The sequence below is a fragment of the Amphiura filiformis genome, chromosome 6, assembly GCF_039555335.1.
Source record: "Amphiura filiformis chromosome 6, Afil_fr2py, whole genome shotgun sequence".
Lineage (NCBI taxonomy): Eukaryota > Metazoa > Echinodermata > Ophiuroidea > Amphilepidida > Amphiuridae > Amphiura > Amphiura filiformis.
The window spans coordinates 32,516,174-32,535,951 of record NC_092633.1 but is presented as its reverse complement, the minus strand read 5'-3'; the positions used below and the strand labels follow the sequence as shown (position 1 = coordinate 32,535,951).

At 37.8% G+C, this 19,778-nt stretch overlaps 1 protein-coding gene across 1 annotated transcript; it reads right to left on the bottom strand.

The window, feature by feature from the left end:
* Window positions 1-24: 24 nt before the first annotated feature.
* Window positions 25-18,718, bottom strand: LOC140155290 (small ribosomal subunit protein uS15). The gene is made up of 6 exons (XM_072178065.1): window positions 18,611-18,718; window positions 2,795-2,843; window positions 2,368-2,446; window positions 1,481-1,650; window positions 743-843; window positions 25-199 (listed from the first exon to the last, which is right to left on the bottom strand). Exons 1-6 carry the CDS (start codon window positions 18,631-18,633, stop codon window positions 166-168), a joined length of 456 nt encoding a protein of 151 aa, XP_072034166.1. The 5' UTR covers window positions 18,634-18,718; the 3' UTR covers window positions 25-165.
* Between the last annotated feature and the right edge of the window lie 1,060 nt (window positions 18,719-19,778).

Below are 19,778 nucleotides of genomic sequence, written 5' to 3'. Positions count from 1 at the left end.
CCTTCAAAAATAATACACATCTGGACACAGCAATTTTTTTTTGTTGCCTTTAGACGGTATGTATAGATTTATTGTAAGTCTTTCATATCAATTTATCTATAATACCCCATTGTTCTTAACCATAGGCCATTTCTTCAGGATAGATACATGTATGTTGATCCCATTCTATGCTACCAATGCAGAGGCTGTGGCTGATTCACTGCAAAGAGACAATACAAGAGTAATATGGTTTAGTGGCGGGTTATATTAATTCATGAAATAATTTTCCCATTATTTTGGACATGATCTTGCACATCCTACTAAAATTCAGAGAAACAGTAATTTTTAGTTACACCATAAATGTGGAAGTTTGCTCAAACACGCCAAAAAAGTCCCATTTGCTTTTTCAAAATCAGCACACCCAAAAATAAATCCTGGCTACGGGCCTGCCTGTCAATGACGGAGTGCAATAGGAATACTGGTAGTTTGAATACATCAATACTTTTAGGGGAACAATGTAAAATGCACATTACATAATCAACCAGGCTGTTTAAACAATAGCACCCTATGTGCAATGAATTTACATTATAAAACAAAAGATTGAGTATTAAAAATGATGATATTCAGGAAAAAATATTTTCCAAATGGTTTTTAGCATCAAAACATATCGGAAATTATGCAACTTTCCCGATCATCTCCAGAAATCGGAAAGAATGAAACCAAGTGAAATTCCTTTTTAATGCATGATAAGACGACTACTTACTATTTCCAATTAGGTGGCAGAACACGCTTTGATTTGTAGTAACGAGCTAACCTGTGGATTCTGCTCTCGATCAGAATAAGCCTAAACTTGGAATCCTTGTCCTGAAAAAAACAAAAACAAAACAAAACAGTTAGAAATGGAACTGATTAAATACATAATTTAAACATTACCAACTTGTAGGCTGTATGTCTTTTCTTACATCATCTTGTGCATGTTTTCTCACCAATTATTATTATAATGGGTTAGCTTGACAATTGAGTAATATATTTACACCAAAAGATCATTGAATTAACATTTACATGGACATGTATTATGAGAAACATAATTTTTAAATTATTTTATGTTTCTTATAATACATGTCCATAATCCTTAAAACGATTATAGGTTAATAACTGTGCATCGCTTATTTAGAGGGCACTGTGAAAAACCTAAACATTTTGCCTTTGGAACCGGATATTCCGAGGTCCAAAGCAAAAAGTTAAAGATTTTTCACAATGCCCAACATATTACCGATGCAAATAATATTTATGCTGACAACACGGAGGTCCCTTGTTTATGTCTGAGGCAATGTTAAGAATCATGAAAATATCAGCATATTGTATAAATTGTTCACCATTGTTAATGTACAAGAATGGTTCAGGGAAATGATAAATTATTTTGTTTTGATGGCCTTACAAATGGGAATATTAATACAAAATGCTTGCCCCTCCATGTAAAGCCTCGCCAACATGTACATACCTTGCGATTCCTCTCCAGATGTTTGCGGACAGACACTGCTTTCTTGATGAGATGGTACAGATCCTCTGGCAGAGATGGTGCTAGACCCTTTGCTTTCAAGATGCGCAGAATCTTGTTGCCAGTTACAAAACGCACTTGAGCTACACCGTGAGAATCTCGGAGAATAACACCTGCAAGTGGTACAGATAACAGGACAGAGGTTACACCTTAAATTTCTCATTACACAGGGTCAGAAGCTTGGCGAGAATCCATTCTCGCAAAGATTCTCCTAAACAGAACTGCAAGAATCCAAGTAGATTCTTGCAAACATTTCTAGTTTCTACACAAATCAAATGCAGGAGAATCTGTAGATTCTCGCAGAATTGTGTTGCAAGAATATAAATGGATTCTCACAGCTCTCCATGAACTTCTGACCCTGAATTTACGTCAATTAAACACAAGACCTGTAATCAAGCACTTGGGACTTGGGAGTGAAATCTCTCTTGGGGATGAATAGTAAAGCTGGGATATTTGGGCGGGCTGAGCTCTCAGGTACCCATCTGTCCCGAAGGTGCCCGATTTGGAATTTCTGGTGCGGGTTACCCAAAGGTCATAATATTTACAAATCTACTTTGTGCGAAAAGTTTGTCTGAAAGGCACCAATGAGCCACAAAATTCACACGACAAGTTCAATGTCAAACAAAACTATTGTTTAACTTATTTACACTAATCATTTTGCCAGATGTAGGTATAATGTTTTCAATATAAATATCATTGCTACACACAAACAAACAACTGTTTGGGACCATTTAAATTATTTTAAAAAGTGATTGAACATTTACTGTGTTACAATTTTTTTATTAAATTTGCAATTTGCATGTTGGGTTAGGGTTAAGAGTAGAACTTACCAATCTGGGATGGAGTTAGACCTTTCTTGGCCAATTTGTAAATCTGTTCTTTGACATCATCTGATGAGAGTTTCAACCACTGCAATTAAACAATATTAATATATTAATGACAGAATTAGTAATAAATTCATGTCTTAGTTTTATTCCTTTCTCACGATGAATCAAAATGGGAAATGTCAGTTAGGTATGTAAAAGTTACATGGTATAGTACTTGTTATCAAAAAGATTTTCAGCCCTGGCTCAAGGTAGATAAGATTGAAAAGCTTGTCAAGTGGACTCAAGTCCTGTGTAAATTGTATACAATTTGTGATAATCAAACTGGGTCAAGATAAATTAAATTCAGTTCTTTCCTTTGGACCTCATCAAAATATCAAATCTTCAGTGCAAGGATGTCAATGTCATAATGGCATCAAAGTCAACAACTTACTGTTGGTACACTCCTCCTGTAAGGGAGAGCCGAGGCTGAGATACCCTTTCTGAAAAAACAAACAAAAACAAAACAATATAAATAAATGAAGTGTTTGTTAAGTCTTTGGTTTAAACTTTTCTTTCATTCATGGAGTTAATCACAATGGATAAACATACCACATGTACAGAATTCTCTGAAATGACTATGGCAATGATTGCCTCAAGAAATTTCAGGAGTTGGAGAAATTATGCGAATGAAAGATACATGTAATCAGGTTCAGAAGTCACTTGCACTTTTTATTGCATTATTTACATCACAAGATTGTGCCGAGAAGGAAGCATTAAGCTTAAATCTTCTGTCCGAGAACACAGAGTCAGTAACATAGTGCTTAGTGTTGGCCGATCCAGAATCGGTAGATACGCTGATCTGGGACTGAATCAGTCTTGAATCTGAATCGGGGAAAATCCCCTATGTTGCCGATCTTCATACCGATCTACCAACAAATATTTCAATATACTAGAATAAGCTTATGCAAGGATGTTTTCTGTGCACCTATTTTGGCAGAAAATATAATTTTTTTAAATGTTTGGAGATTAAGAAATGAATCTGTCCATGTAGCCAGGCCTGGACCAGGAGCTAAAATGAGCTCCTGTTCCCAAAGATGGCTCGTCCTGGTCCTATAGACAAATCCCACGAGCCAAGACATGGTCAGGATAGGACGCGCAAGGATAGGAGGGTTAATAGTAAGGGTGTCTACGTTTACACGTTTCATGTTTAAATGACCGTAAAATGCCAATTTATAGCACTAACGCAATGCGTTCGGTTTTGACAAGAAAATGCAAACACTAACACTTACTGAATTTGCTTCTCAAAATGGGCGAGTGGTTTTTCAATGGTTAACAGAAAATGCACCTGGCTTCTACACAGATCTTGCACAACATGACATGTTTATTGTCATTGTAAATATAGTCTACTGTAGTAGACCAGTTTAATTTATCATTCCCTAAATTAATCTCTCTGACCTGACCATGGAAAAGTCATCATTCCTGTTCCGATTCAACAGCTCAGATATCCATGAGAAAACTGGTCTACTGTATTTCGAATATACAATGAACTATGCACTCTATAGTGGGTGGGTATGATGTTACCTCATTAAAAATGCAGTCTTGGCTTTTTATGCACATATCCTGTGGTTTTTACCAATTAAGCCGTTTGAATAGCCGTCCAGCGCCAGTATTATTTGCACAAGGTCCAATACAATGTATAGTACGCTTGACGTCACAAGACGATACGCCGATGGTTAAGCTGTCAAATGAAATCTGAATAGAGCTACCCCACGTGGGTTGGGTTCAGTGAACACAGTGGGTTGGGCTAATGCATAAACATGTATGCTTGCCTATTTGTTATTGGTTAAGATTTACCACCCACATTGATTTTTACTTCATTAACATTCATCTCAGATTCGAGATGAAAGAGGTTGAGTCTATGTGTTAAGATATGGTGGGTCACACAGGTCATATCCAACTACCGCAGTCCTTTTTTCTCTGGGCAGGGCAGTCACTAGAGATGTGATGTGTTTCGTCATAGATTTTTTTAAAATGGTTTCATGCATGGAAACGTATGAGTTTATCCAAAAAAAAAAAAAAAAAAAAAAAGGAATGCAGCGCAGTCTATTGTAAATACAGCCATAGGTACTCGATACGCCACCAACGGTGGTGATTCTGTTTCCCACATGCGATTGTTTTCAACTGTCCGCCATGATTCAAGAATTCACATCTCATATTCTCATTACTAAATTTATGTGTCCTGTCGGTACAGTGTGGGGGCAGGAATGGATATTTTGTATGGTTCATAAGCACAACAATGAGACAAATTTTCTATGAATATTTATTATTCATTACTTCATTCATAAAAAATCTTCATTCATAAAAAAATTAGTACCGGTACGCAATTATTCATAATTCATCGTAGTAATCTGTGAAGAATATCATCGACATCAGAACAGAGTAATTTTTAGATGCATATTTTGCAGGTTTTTCAATATTTGTTTGTTTTTCATTTAATTGCAAATTGCAGTAAGCTTTCAGATTGCAATTGGTGACTTTCAAGATCTAGTTCAGTAAGGGTTATATAGACCACTTGGCATGTGACGTCATTGCCCGGCAGTATGCGCGCAAATTATGACAATTTCCATTGTTCTTTGCCCTGCAGTGTGCGTGACGCATCGTAGTTTGCTAAGGGCATGTGCATTTTAAATCGCCCGCCACATTTCATATTGTACAAGAAAGCCATTGAACAGTGTAGCGGCTCTTTCAAGCATATCGATAGACGAGTCCCTCACCTTTGTTGATAAACAGTGATGTCAAGTGGTCTATAATACAAAGCAATCAAAAATCAACAGAGTAATTTTGCAACCCCTAGTTCTGAGCTGCAAAACTTGACTCGAAACAGTGATGAAACAGCTGTAACTTTGGTAATAATATTTATCAAATTCGCCGAGATAAAAACTATTTCGTTCAAAACATATCTAGAGATGGGCTCACATGTACAAGATAAGACGATACCAAGGATTCTCGAGTACCAATACTATAGGATAAGCCACTCGTTTGCGCAAATGAAGTCAGTCACACATTCATGCATGACTGCATGTGATGGCTTGCGCTGTGTATCACTTGTGGAAGAGATGACGCATGTTTACGTCATCGTTTCAAAAAAATTTAAATTGCGAAAACCAACAAACATTTGGTTGTTTTTTCCATCATATTGTGAAAAACCAAGTGGCTGAGAAGTTAGCTCAATATATGCTAGGGAAATATTATCTGCGATGACCTCATGTTCATACATACAATATATCAACGTTTCTGATTGGATTTAGACCCATTTTTTCTGGTCATAAATTCTGTTTATGACCAGTACGCAGGGCATATAACAATCGTTGGAACCCAATTAACACTATCCACGATTTGTTAGTGTTGCGTACATGCGCATGTCACCGCGCCCATCCAGGGTTCACAGTTTGCTCTCAAATAACCGGGTCCACTTTTTTATGCTGGACCCATTCAGATCCCATTTAGTTGAAATTTGCGGGTCCCAAATCGATTCTTGTGGGTCCAAATGTACGAAACTTCAGAAACACCGAAATGTATTTTCAGTACTGGCGCAAACGATAAATATTAAAGTATGCCGAATTCGGCACCCAAAACCTACCAAAGTCTAGTCAAATTACTGGGTAATAGACGACTTGCTGCGATCGGCCGACTTTCTCATAAAAGAACTACAATTACTACCTAATAACATGCTCTACTTTAATCATTTAATTATTTGGTTATTTTGTAATATTTACTCGGTTAAAATACAACTACCGCAAAAACGTGTTTTCGCGATATTGAAACGGAGAGCCAAAATGCGATTTCAGATTTTTGGCCTGTTTTTAAGCTTACCTCCTGTGTGTTTGTCCATTGCAGAAATACGAAAGTTTAGCTCTTGTCAAATTCATATTTAGAGAACAGTGACGATGCTCACGTGTTCGTGGTAGTTTTTGATTGTTATTATGCATTTAAAAATGATTGCATGGCTCTGCACAAGGTATATTTTTGTAAATATTTGGATTTGTTTACCTGTCGATCGTCAGTTTTTGCCGTGGGTTGAAAATACGGCAGAGAAAATTTGTCATGTCGTACGTGCGAATTTGGCTTCAAAATTTCACTATTCTGCTAGAAGTTGTGCAGAGATCTTATAATATTGTGTAAATAATTTTGACAGGAACAAAATACGGTATTACATACCGTCTACTAGTAAATATTGAGGACAAAATTCAGGTTTTTCATGTGTTGTTTCAAAGAATTTTAGATTTGTCATTTTGAAACTTCCCGGCCATCAATCGTCTGAACGTAAACAAGTTTTTCCTAAAAATTGTAAATTTCCTTAAAAACGACTTTTATTGATCAAACTTTGGATTATTTAAGATGTAATTGTTTAAGGATGTAGAGTTTTAAGCTGTTTTTGAGTAATTTAAAGATTTACATGGGCAAAAAGGGGGTCATCAGTTTGATTCCTGATTTAAAAACACTTTAGCAATTGTTCTAGTTATTAAATTGTTGATTTCGTCATGCTCAAAATCTTTTCGAAAGTGAGCGCCTGACGCGGAGTGACTGAGCGATATCCATAGTAACGGAGCTTACGCGTTGAACGCAGCCGCCAAAAGGTTACATGAACGCGTTCAGGAGAGTATATAAAGGCCGTGCACGCACGCAAATTAATCAGATTGCTTGGTGGACAATTAGTCCACCCACGAACCCTGAAAGGGAAACCACAGGGTAAGCACTGCCAACCAAAGCAAATACGCCCTACTCAGGAGCTCAGATTGAGCTAGGGGCAGCTTGGCTACCACAATAGTGGCGACACCAGGGTGTTATGCACTCCGGTGATTTGGCCTAGCGCCTATGCCTAATTTGGGCAAGTGACTTGCCGCATCACACATGCACAAATCCAATGGAAAATTATGCACTGTATTTATGTGCATTCATTGTTGCATGGCAAGCTCGTATTTGGTGTACAGGCATGGATACTCTGTAGTAGGCCTACTAGGCCTTGGCCTAGCCTATGACTATGTCATGTGATGGGAGATTCTGTTGATTAAATTGTATTTTTATGCTTCTCGATTATTCAAGCAGATAGTATGTACTGTTCGGCAGCATTTATTGGTAATTTATTTGGATTTAAAAGAGAGAAATAAGGAAATATCGTCATGATCATCAACAGAGATTGTGTATTTACCAATGTTTACTTGTATTTATGAATTGTGATGTGATATACAAATATGAAAGCAAAATAACAATACAAGATATAACAAAAGAAGCAAATATAAAACAGAATTGTCAAGTCTCATTTTTTACCTGTTACTTCTCCTTTCATGCATCACTGATTCCACCTATCTTGGGGAGAATTCTAGTCTTGGGTATTACGCTACCACTTGTATGTTTATAAGGCTAGTCTTCTCCATCAGTCGTTTACCAAAACATTAGGGGCAAGCTCGGTCCCGTTACAACTGGTGTCTGGCGGTAGGATAATTCAAAATTTTAACAAATTTTGGCTCACGATTTATTATGGCAGCGACTGAAGATAGTGTTGATACTTCTCCAACCGATACCAGCTCAGAATTATTAGCTGGTGATGAATTTAATGTTCATGAAAGTGATGAGTCAGTGAGAAGTAGGCCTAAACTTTCTAGCAATGACACTCAGCCTGGAGTAAAAAATAAAGCCTCAAACTTACGATGGGACCACTTCCTGGTCAGACTATTTGATACAATTCGAAATTGTTGCTGAATGGAATAAATGGAATGATTATACCAAAGCCATTTGTTTAGCAACTAGTATAAGAGGTGTTGCTCAGAGTGTACTGGGATATTTGGATTCGACTGAACGGCATGATTACCACTCACTTGTGGCCTGTTTGAACCTGAGGTTTGGAACCGAAAATCAGGAAGAGCTATTCTGGGTGAAACTCAATAACAGAGTAAGGCACCCAAAAGAGTCATTGCCTGACCTAGCTCACAACATCAGGAAGTTAGTCAAGCTAGCTTTACCAACAATACCAAGTCCTTTCTCACAGGAGATAGCAAAGAAATACTTCATAAGTGCTATCAGAGAAAGCGAGTTGCGGTTAAACATCCTGCGTGCAAAACCTGCTACTTTTGATGATGCAATCAAGTTTGCAGTGGAAACAGAAGCTGTTTACAAAGCTGAGAAGTACAGAAAGCATCAATATGATGCATCTGTAGATGGTGCAGATGGAATTGCTGAAGGGCAATTTAAAGACGTGGAAAAGAAGACTGGGCGATCATCCAGAAAGAACCGGAAGTCTCCCTCATCACAAATGCGAGCCAGGAGAAGGTTAGCTTTCTTAAAGATCCAGAAAAAGTTAGCCAGGCCGCATGCTCCCTTAATTGGGAAAGACTGTGATGATCTACCCTGCCAGATGGCATGCTCAAGCAGTTCCAAGAAGAAAGGGAGAAAGACACGAAAGTCTCCATCATCTAGAAGGCGAGCCAGGAGACGATTAGCTGTAAGGAGACAGTTAACTGGTGGTCAGGACACTCCCTTGATAAATGGGGAAGACTGCCAACTAGCAGGTACCCCAAGTGATCACACGGTATTAGTTGACCGTATAGGCGTGGGTGAATGGAATTCATCTGGCTGGCCAATACGCCGACACTTTAAGAAAGTTGTAATCGCAGATGAGTCTTTGGAAGAAGTCAGCTATGCTACTTGATGACGGTCATGATGGTATAGGCACGATCGGGCCTATGCACCAACTCATTGGCACCAGGAGACTTGCCATCATCAGAATGATTCTGGAAGAGTGACCAGTTATCGTGCAGACATAGGGCCTACATGACATTATGCAATGATGTCTGATGGTATATAATTTGTAAATAGTTTTACCATGTTTACGAGGAAGATTCAGGGAGACAAAAGCTATCGTGTTTATGGGATAATGATATGCGGAAAAGCCCTCGCCGTATAGTCACTGATCCTTGTGGTGTATGAAGTCCGGAAAAGGGCTCACCGACGTCTTGCACTGCCTGCTCACAACTCCTTGCCGCTAAAATATGAAATTACTGTTTTATGAAGTTGAAGTCAGGTATAGGCCTTGCCGACATCATCATCATATAGACGTGTTTCATAGCGGATTGTCTACTCTCCATGTAGACCCTGTATATAATTGTTCTCATTATTGTTATTATGTAATTATAATAACTCAACTTTGGGAGGAACAGCCTCCAATAAAAAGAACTTCATAAATGAAATTTTATTTCAGTCAAAACGTGATTAGAAGTTTGATATGACTTTACTGACTGCAGCGGTATTGACATGACAATCTTTTGATCAAGTTTTGTCTTTAGGGAAATTCTTGTTCTTTTAAAAGAACAATATTCTGGATTTCTTAATTTAGATAAAGTGAAAGACACCTAACTTTGTAACGAGACAACTCGTCTTAATATCATTTGGAATGATGGATATGCATGGAGACATCACCATGAAAAAAAATGGACAGTGTTGACTGTCGGGCACTCATGTTGTTTTACATGAGATTTCATGCCATAATTCTGAATTGAATGTCAGATATTGCAGATACGAAGACAGATGAAGAAAAACAAAATGGAGACGGAGATAGCTACAGTTAAATAACAGACATCGACTTGAAGCCTACAATAATGGTTGCTTCCTTGAAGCCATTCGATCTGTACGTGCTATCTACTGAAGATAGCTAAGTTCGTCGTATACGGCATGTGCTCTTAAGAAGATTAACGAATGAAAATCAACTAGATCTCATCTTATTTCTTTCTGATACTGTTGAGGCATCACCACGGGCCGGTTATGCAGATCTTTTGATTTTGGAACTCTGGTTGGTGCGACGGTGACTCGCTGATTGCAGTCATGATGTTTTCAGAGCAATGTCAGACTATGTAGGCGCATCGGTAACAGAGAATCAAGTTTCGCTCTTGGGTGGATTACCAACTGAGAAAGTCTTCAAGGACTTTTTAGAACTCAGGTGCAAGAGTGAATGGCGAAAGTGATATTTGACTAGTCAATGGTTATTCTTTACCAGGTCAAATGTTTTATTCGATGATGTATGGTTTCTTTACACCTTGCATAATTGATGTAAGGGCGGCGCAAGAGTCAACATTTCCTCTCTCATGATCGACGGTGAACCAATCTGGCAGTTTCTCATGAGAGTTGCGAAAGAGGTATGATAATGTAGATTCTCAGATGTTGAAGATATCGAACTGAAGACAAGGTCCATCAGAAGAAAGGACGCTGAGGAATATAGAACTTTTATAATATCTGAACTTATATATTGATCATTAATTGATGGCAAAAATGTAAAATGTTAAACTGATGTTTTGTGTAACTTGATGCAGAGACAGACTTCTGTTCATTAGCTCGAAAGTCAAGATTAAAACTGGTATTGTTCATTTGAAAATGAAATTGATGGAAACGTGCACCAAGGTGAATTAAATGGTTCTTGTAAATTAATATTTCATTGGTAAAGAAGAGTATGCATAAAAACCAGGTGATAAGTATATAATGATGCTGTGAAATAATTGTATAAAACTTGTAAACCTATTAATAATATAATTTGCATGTGAAATAGAGTTGTATATAAAATGAAATTGTTTTTATAATGTATGTAGTTGTAAATCTGCCAAATAGCCAATTAATTTTGGAAAACTTTTGAGGTCACGAGGTCACGACAATGTTATTGTCAGCCTGTCACCAAACAATGATTGAGTGAATTTACCGTTGTTACTACTAAAGTTTGTCAAGAAAATGCTCTGATTTTTTTTTGTACTGTAATTAAGTTAAATAATTATACATGTTACATTTCGGGACGAAATAGTCTCGAAGAGGGGGTAGTGAAACGGAGAGCCAAAATGCGATTTCAGATTTTTGGCCTGTTTTTAAGCTTACCTCCTGTGTGTTTGTCCATTGCAGAAATACGAAAGTTTAGCTCTTGTCAAATTCATATTTAGAGAACAGTGACGATGCTCACGTGTTCGTGGTAGTTTTTGATTGTTATTATGCATTTAAAAATGATTGCATGGCTCTGCACAAGGTATATTTTTGTAAATATTTGGATTTGTTTACCTGTCGATCGTCAGTTTTTGCCGTGGGTTGAAAATACGGCAGAGAAAATTTGTCATGTCGTACGTGCGAATTTGGCTTCAAAATTTCACTATTCTGCTAGAAGTTGTGCAGAGATCTTATAATATTGTGTAAATAATTTTGTCAGGAACAAAATAAGGTATTACATACCGTCTATGAGTAAATATTGAGGACAAAATTCAGGTTTTTCATGTGTTGTTTCAAAGAATTTTAGATTTGTCATTTTGAAACTTCCCGGCCATCAATCGTCTGAACGTAAACAAGTTTTTCCTAAAATTGTAAATTTCCTTAAAACGACTTTTATTGATCAAACTTTGGATTATTTAAGATGTAATTGTTTAAGGATGTAGAATTTTAAGATAATTTTGAGTATTTTCACGTTTTACATGGTCAAAAAGGGGGTCATCAGTTTGATTCCTGATTTAAAAACACTTTAGCAATTGTTCTAGTTATTAAATTGTTGATTTCGTCATGCTCAAAATCTTTTCGAAAGTGAGCGCCTGACGCGGAGTGACTGCGCGATATCCATAGTAACGGAGCTTACGCGTTGAACGCAGCCGCCAAAAGGTTCCATGATCGCGTTCAGGAGAGTATATAAAGGCCGTGCACGACGCAAATTAATCAGATTGCTTGGTGGACAATTAGTCCACCCACGAACCCTGAAAGGGAAACCACAGGGTAAGCACTGCCAACCAAAGCAAATCGCCTACTCAGGAGCTCAGATTGAGCTAGGGGCAGCTTGGCTACCACAATAGTGGCGACACCAGGGTGTTATGCACTCCGGTGATTTGGCCTAGCGCCTATGCCTAATTTGGGCAAGTGACTTGCCGCATCACACATGCACAAATCCAATGGAAAATTATGCACTGTATTTATGTGCATTCATTGTTGCATGGCAAGCTCGTATTTGGTGTACAGGCATGGATACTCTGTAGTAGGCCTACTAGGCCTTGGCCTAGCCTATGACTATGTCATGTGATGGGAGATTCTGTTGATTAAATTGTATTTTTATGCTTCTCGATTATTCAAGCAGATAGTATGTACTGTTCGGCAGCATTTATTGGTAATTTATTTGGATTTAAAAGAGAGAAATAAGGAAATATCGTCATGATCATCAACAGAGATTGTGTATTTACCAATGTTTACTTGTATTTATGAATTGTGATGTGATATACAAATATGAAAGCAAAATAACAATACAAGATATAACAAAAGAAGCAAATATAAAACAGAATTGTCAAGTCTCATTTTTTACCTGTTACTTCTCCTTTCATGCATCACTGATTCCACCTATCTTGGGGAGAATTCTAGTCTTGGGTATTACGCTACCACTTGTATGTTTATAAGGCTAGTCTTCTCCATCAGTCGTTTACCAAAACATTAGGGGCAAGCTCGGTCCCGTTACAATATGTCTCCAGGAATTGACCGTGTTTTGTTGACATATTTACATTATTGTAACATAATATTTGCACGATCCGAAAAAAATCGCAAGTCAACCTCTTTCACAGTTTCCCTCGTATCTCTGATCAAATATCTGTGCATGAAATAGCGATAAGGTGTGTATCATGTTGCAGCGATTTTTATATAATTGTATGTAATTTATGAATGAAAAGCCGGGATGAAAAGTTGTTTAAAAATGTCATGAATGTGCTGTGAGCCGATTGAGCTGGGTTATCGCGCAATGACGATCTATGATGATATTTTCTATTTCTTGGATGGGATTTTTTCCGGGTCCAAACACAGACTGCTGGACCCATTCAGGTTACATAATCTTACTTTTTCCGGGTCCAGTGAGTTCAAAAAGCGTCCTGGACGCGAAAACGCGATAAACTGTGAACCCTGCGCCCATCCCACGTTGACTCCCAGCCGTTGACCTCGTGAGCCGAGCTGCTTCCGACAAGTAGGCCTACTCATTTTCTCCCAATTTTTGAAGGAAAACGGTGTGGAAATGTTATTTGATTGTAAACCCTTATTATTTTCATCTGTATTGAATTGCTAAGCATGTTCAGAATGTTCGGTATGTATGAACGGGATACAAATTAGATACAAATTATCAATTTTCATATTAAAAATACAAAACATCTTGAATTTTTTTTTTAGGTCAACCATGAATGGTTATTAAATTTTTTAAAAAAAGGGCAAGGGTTTTGGGTTAGGTTAAAGGTTGGTTGGGCTTGGGTGGGTTTGTATAGTAGTTATTCATGTTGTAGGTTGGGGTGGGTTAGAGGGCTATAATAGTCTGCATTCATGGATCAAAATGTTTTTCAAAATAAAAATTTTTTCCTACCTACCGAATTCGGCACATTTGCAGTACATGCAATCATAAGAAAATGGTCAACTTTGGGCTTGTCGTTTTATATGAAGTCAACCTAGACAATTACTGGGACTTACCTAAGTTGTAATTTAAGACTAGTAGTCATATAAAAGTGATGTTTTATAAATTTTGAAGGTGGACCACATCGACTTTGGGTCCCCTGAAAATGTTGAATTTGCAATAAATTTCATCTTTGTGAGGGCGCTGTTCGAAATGTAAATGAATTGTGAGCTCAATTTTTTGGATATGTATTGTATTTATCCTATATTTAGCATCAGTAACAACAAAAAATAATTAATTTGACAAAAAATGTGAATTTAGGGGGGCTAAACTTGCCAGTTTACAAAACATTACATTTTTTCTTGCATATTTAATGACCCCGTGACACAACGCAAGCAATTACAGATTTTTTTTATCTTTTACTTTTTGACAAATTGGGCATGCAGTTAGTGTGTATACAAGGTTTCAGACCTCTCTCTCTGTTTGTAAAGAAGTCACAGACTCCCAAAGATGAAATTTATTTAAAGGGCAACTTTTGAGTCTAATTTTAGACCACCCTACTCCAACTTGAAATGGCTGCCACAGAAAATCCGTAAGAGCTACAGACCTCAGATTTGCAGGTTTTTAATATTTTAACAGGTACAACATATGACTAAAATATAAAGCAAATCTGAGGGGGTCAGGTGGGGGACCTCCTTGATTTCATATGGACTGACCCCCATGCAACAATACGGATATTGCTCGAGAAGTCTAGCCACATCCACCAGCCCTCAAATTAACCCACGGCACTGACAGCATATTGCCGTGGGTGCCCATCCCCACTGCCGTAACGCCCTCAAAATATGTCCTTTACCGACAGCAGTCACTTGCCTTGCCCTCTAATGAAGTTGCTTTCGGTGCGCAGCCCTGCCCCTTCAATTATAAATTATTAACAAGTACTACATAGTTAAAACCAAAAAAAATTGTAGAAAATTAAATCGAAAATCTTGAACACGATCGCTATTTTGAGCATCGTAACCCAGCTATTAATCACAGTATAAACAATAGTTTATTGTGAATTAATATTCATTACGTTACCCTATATAAGCTTACATATTCCACCAATCACATCGGCTTTTATACATTATCTGGTTGCTAGAAATCTGACTTCATTTTTCTGATTGGTCAGAGAAATACCTTCAGCGTACTATCGCCTAACAAAAATAATCTTTGGTTTCCGGTTACATTGCTGAAAAAAACTGCCCAAAAGTAACTTGCCCACAAAAAAAAGGCACAAACAATTTAAAAATCATGAAAATAAAAAAATCTTGCAGCTTAATAGACAGCCCTCGAATTAACCCACGGCACCGACGGCATATTGCCGTGGGTGCCCACCCCCATTGCCGCAATGCCCTCAAAATATGTCCTTTACCGACGGCAGTCAGTTGCCGTGCCCCTAAATGAAGTTGCCGTGGGTGCCCTAGCCGGCTAGCCTTGCCCCTTCATTATAAAATAATTAACAAGTACTGGTTAAAACCCCGAAAAATTGTGGAAAATCAAATCGAAAATCTTGAACATACGATCGCTATTTTGAGCATCGTAACCCAGCTATCAATCATAGTTTGTTGTCAATTAATATTCATTACCCCTACGTAAGCTTACATATTCAGCCAATCACATCGGCTTTTATACATTATTATTTATAAGGCCGTGTAAAATTAATATTTTGGTTCTCGTCCCCTCCCTCCTCAATTTCTGGGATTTGTCAGATTTTTTTTGTTTTTTTAGATTTTGGAATGATTTATGAAATCGCATACATATAAATAAGTTTATTAGAGAACAAGCATCACTTCCAAGTCTTTTTGTGGTACTCTAGGGGTTTATCCCTCAGAATCTCACATTTGAAAAAAAAAAAAAAAGGCCTCATCGTTTCCTCAAAAACAAAAAAAAAAAAACCAAAAAACAACTGACAAAAAAATTTACATTGAAAAAAAAAAACAAAAAAAAAAAAAAAAAAAAAAAAAAAAAAAAAAAAAAAAAAAAAAAAAAAACACCTCCCTCCCTCATCAATTCATGAAAATCCTCTGGACGAGAACCAAAACATTAATTTTATACGGCCTAATCTGGTTGCTAGAAATCTGACTTCATTTTCCCGATTGGTCAGAGAAATACCTTCAACGTACTATCGACCAATCGGAAACGCTGTTAGTAACTGTTAAAGCTTCCTGTGTCGTGAACAAAATCCGAGCGCTGGGCAAATCAATATTGATCTCTCGATTAGCAAACATTGACTTCCCATTGCAAACCGATGGCGATCCCCTTCCGTATCGTCTTATCTTGTACATGTGAGCCCATCTCTAGATATGTTTTGCACGAAATAGTTTTTATCCCGGCGAATTTGATCAATATTATTACCAAAGTTACAGCTGTTTCGAGTCAGTTTTGCAGCTCAGAACTAGGGATCGCAAAATTTAAGTAAATTAAACTGTTGATTTTTGATTGCTTTGTATTATTTAAGCAGGTTTTTTGAGCAAGCAGGTTAGTTTTAGTGTAAAGTTGAGAGTCAAATTTTACTTTGGTGTCGAATTCAGCTGACAGCAATGCATCTATTCGCTTTTGAAAAATTGCCTTGGTGCCCCTCTCAAATTTTCAACAGTTGCCTTGATGCCCTTTTGAAATATTACAAATTGCCGTGCTGCCTTGCCTTTTCAGTGAAAATCCAAGGCAATTATCAACTTGCCCTAAAAAAGTTGCCGTGCCCCTTCAGATCCTTAATTCGAGGGCTGTTATATTAGATATGTATCTTATATAATATGTCCTTTTTTCTGTCAAAAATTTAGTGGAAATTAGCTAAAAAAAATTATAAATATACAGCTCTTTTCTCATGCTTGCCATCACACGTCCCCTGGGCTGGGCGCGGCCTAGTCCGAATAATCAGACCCAGAACAAAATATTAATTTCTGACATGATCATGTACTGGGTCTGAACTGTTTCCATATGAAATCTTGATGGCAAATTGGACAATAGAAGCACATGGTTCTACGTGACAGCTTTTTAATCCCTATTCAGGTTACGTGAATCACGCTATTGTGGACCATCCTTCTGATACTTGAGTGTTTGGACGAGCGTACATAGCGCTTTCGAAATAAGGCGCGTCCTTGCGCCAAATACCCGTGAAAGTAGGCACGGACCAAGCACATTTCTAGGGTACGGGTCCGCGTGACCCGTAAAAATTAAACCATGCAAAGAGCAGAAAATCCTAGTTTGAATGTTCCACTGGAAGCTACCAAATTCATTATGCACTATCCTGATCTGGACTATCGGGAGCGCTTGTGCCAATTGAACTTGCTCCCTCTTACAATGCGTAGGGAACAGCTTGACCTTTCATTGTTTTTTAAGTGTATTACAGGTGTGTATGACCTGGACATTGACAAATATGTCAAATTTTGCAACTCTGGGTCTGGACAAGGGCATCCCACCACTAGATCATCTACTGCTCCTCTTCTTCTTAAGGTTCCTTTTTGTAGCACTGAGGCAGTCAAGTCATCTTCTATCAACCGCATTGTATCTTTGTGGAATCGGCTTCCTCCTAGTACTAGGTCTTCTTTATCTTTTTCTATTTTTAAAACTAATGCGGTTCTTTTTTTAAACTCAAAATTTGATTCAAATTTCGAAGCCAACAGTACGTGCACGTGGTTTTCTTCATGTAGCTGCACTATGTGCAGGTCTACTTAAAGGGGGGAGGGGACTGGGCATGGGCGGCTTATTTTTGGTCTTGAGGTGGGATGGTCTTAGAGGTGATACGCACCTGTTCGTCCCATTCTCTGCACTGGTATTAATTCGTATTTTAAACATGTATATTATTGTAATCTTTTCAGAATGTATTTTGCTATTTTATATTTAACTGTTATTATGATATTGTGCAATCTCCAGTGTATAGAGTCTAATAAATAAAAAAAAAAAAAAATAAATTATTTCGAGGCCTGCGAGCGTAACGGCTTTTTGTCTACCTCTCTGTTTGTAAACAAACCAGGAGGTCGAAATCGTCCTCCTCGCCGAATACGAAAGTCAGCGTAATAGTACGGCACTAGGCGCGGCCATCTTGGATGATTTACTTGCTTACCCATGCATGGCATCATCCTTGCTTATTTACTCTACTTCCAGGGCATTTCTTGAAGTGATGATGTCATACTCTTGCATAATTTAGACTTAATGACAGACACAGACTTTAAGCATCATATTTCGAGGCGCGGAGAGACACCAAATTGGTGTCGTATGACCTTTGACATTCTTTTGTGGCGAGGGACATGGTCTTTCAATTCACGCTGAGTGTCCTTGACAGGCTTGACTATGCTTCAGTGGTCATGAAAAATTCAAAAGATAACCTCTGCCCCAATAATCCAAAGCTATTGTCTGAAACTGCACCTCAGAAGATGTATGGTAACAACTCAGTCCTCAAGGCTCAACAAATGATAGTCATAATATAACGACCAAAAGATACGTGACTGACTATCATTGAGGACTGAGTTCCGCAGTCTAATTTGATGAGTCAATAATTGTATCTTTCAGCGCAAAGGTTGTATATTTTGAACAATTTTAAATTCCGTTGTATACCTTGTATTGCAATTCTAAGACATGCGATAGAGATGGGAGCTGCTAGCCTCTCAGTGAGAGCAGAATTCAACAGTATTGATATTAATACATGTTGAAATCCACTTCAGAAAACCTTCCTTTTTCCAAGCTAATTTCATACTAAATTACAAATAAGTTATAAAATATTGTTCTTTATACTCATTTGATACTGACGATTGCTTGTCAAAAGAAAATAATAATGTTATATAGTCTAAATTCCGTGGTATTTCCGCTTACCCTGGTGCGTGCATGCGACCCATGATGGCAATTTGGTGAGAAAAGGACGAGTCACGTGGTTACAGCCACTGATACAGGTTCAAACAATCGCTAACCACGTAAAATGTTCCAGTCACCAGTGAATCTATTGCAACATGAGAAAGAGATATAAAAGTCGGCCTAAAACAAGAATTGTTTTTAAAAAAGAATGTCAACACCCCACCCCTAGGAGGGAAGGGGAGGGGGTCTTCTAAAATCTGTTATAATATTATTTATTCATTTTAGGAGTTAGAGGCAGTGTGTTGATACACGATGTTGTAAGATGACTTTGTTTGACGCAGCGTGTTGATACGGTATGTGTCGTGAAGACGCTTGACGCGATGTACCGGTACCGGTAGGCCTACAGTAGTTGTTAGGCGGACATATGATGCTCACTATTTTGAGGTCCCTGGATATTTTTAAAGGTATTTTTTGCTCATTTTTAAAATTTAGTAACTAAGATTGAAAAAAATGAGGTGAATATGCAGCATAACTAGGTGAATGATTAGGTTTGCAAAAGTGAAATTTGCAGTTGCATCACCACCGTTCGAGTTTTTATCACGAAAAGTTTTGCAACTCGGTAATTTGTATATATGGCAAATAAAAACGACAAATTAAAACATATGATTACTTACCCCGGTACTTCTTTCACTGAAAAAGAGATTTAATAGTACTAGTAGGCTTCTAGTAGTGAGAGCCTAGGCCTACAGTTCTACAGCTATAAGCTTATATAGAAATGCGTCCTGCATGGATGATGTGACATGCATGCAGCATCGCATGTCCAGCGGCCCTGAATTCCCTCATTAGGCTACCCGGTATCGGGGGGTAGGCCTACCGTACTCACCCGGGGCTTAGTAACACACACAGCTTGAAGTGACTTCTTGAGTATTTCAAATTATTTCTCACCCGTTTCGTTTAATTATTTCACACCCCAGGTTCCACACACAAATCAAATTAGGCCTACTAGCATTTCAGGGCAGGCACTTCATTGCAAACCCAGTTTATAACTAAGGTTGCAAACATGATATTCTTGGCATAATCCTTTTTAAAGACAGTTCTTGTTTAAAGACTTTTGTTTAATGACGTCACGTGTTTAATATTTAAATTTTCATAGCAGACTAAGCAGAGTTGGATACAAGCTCGGTGTTAG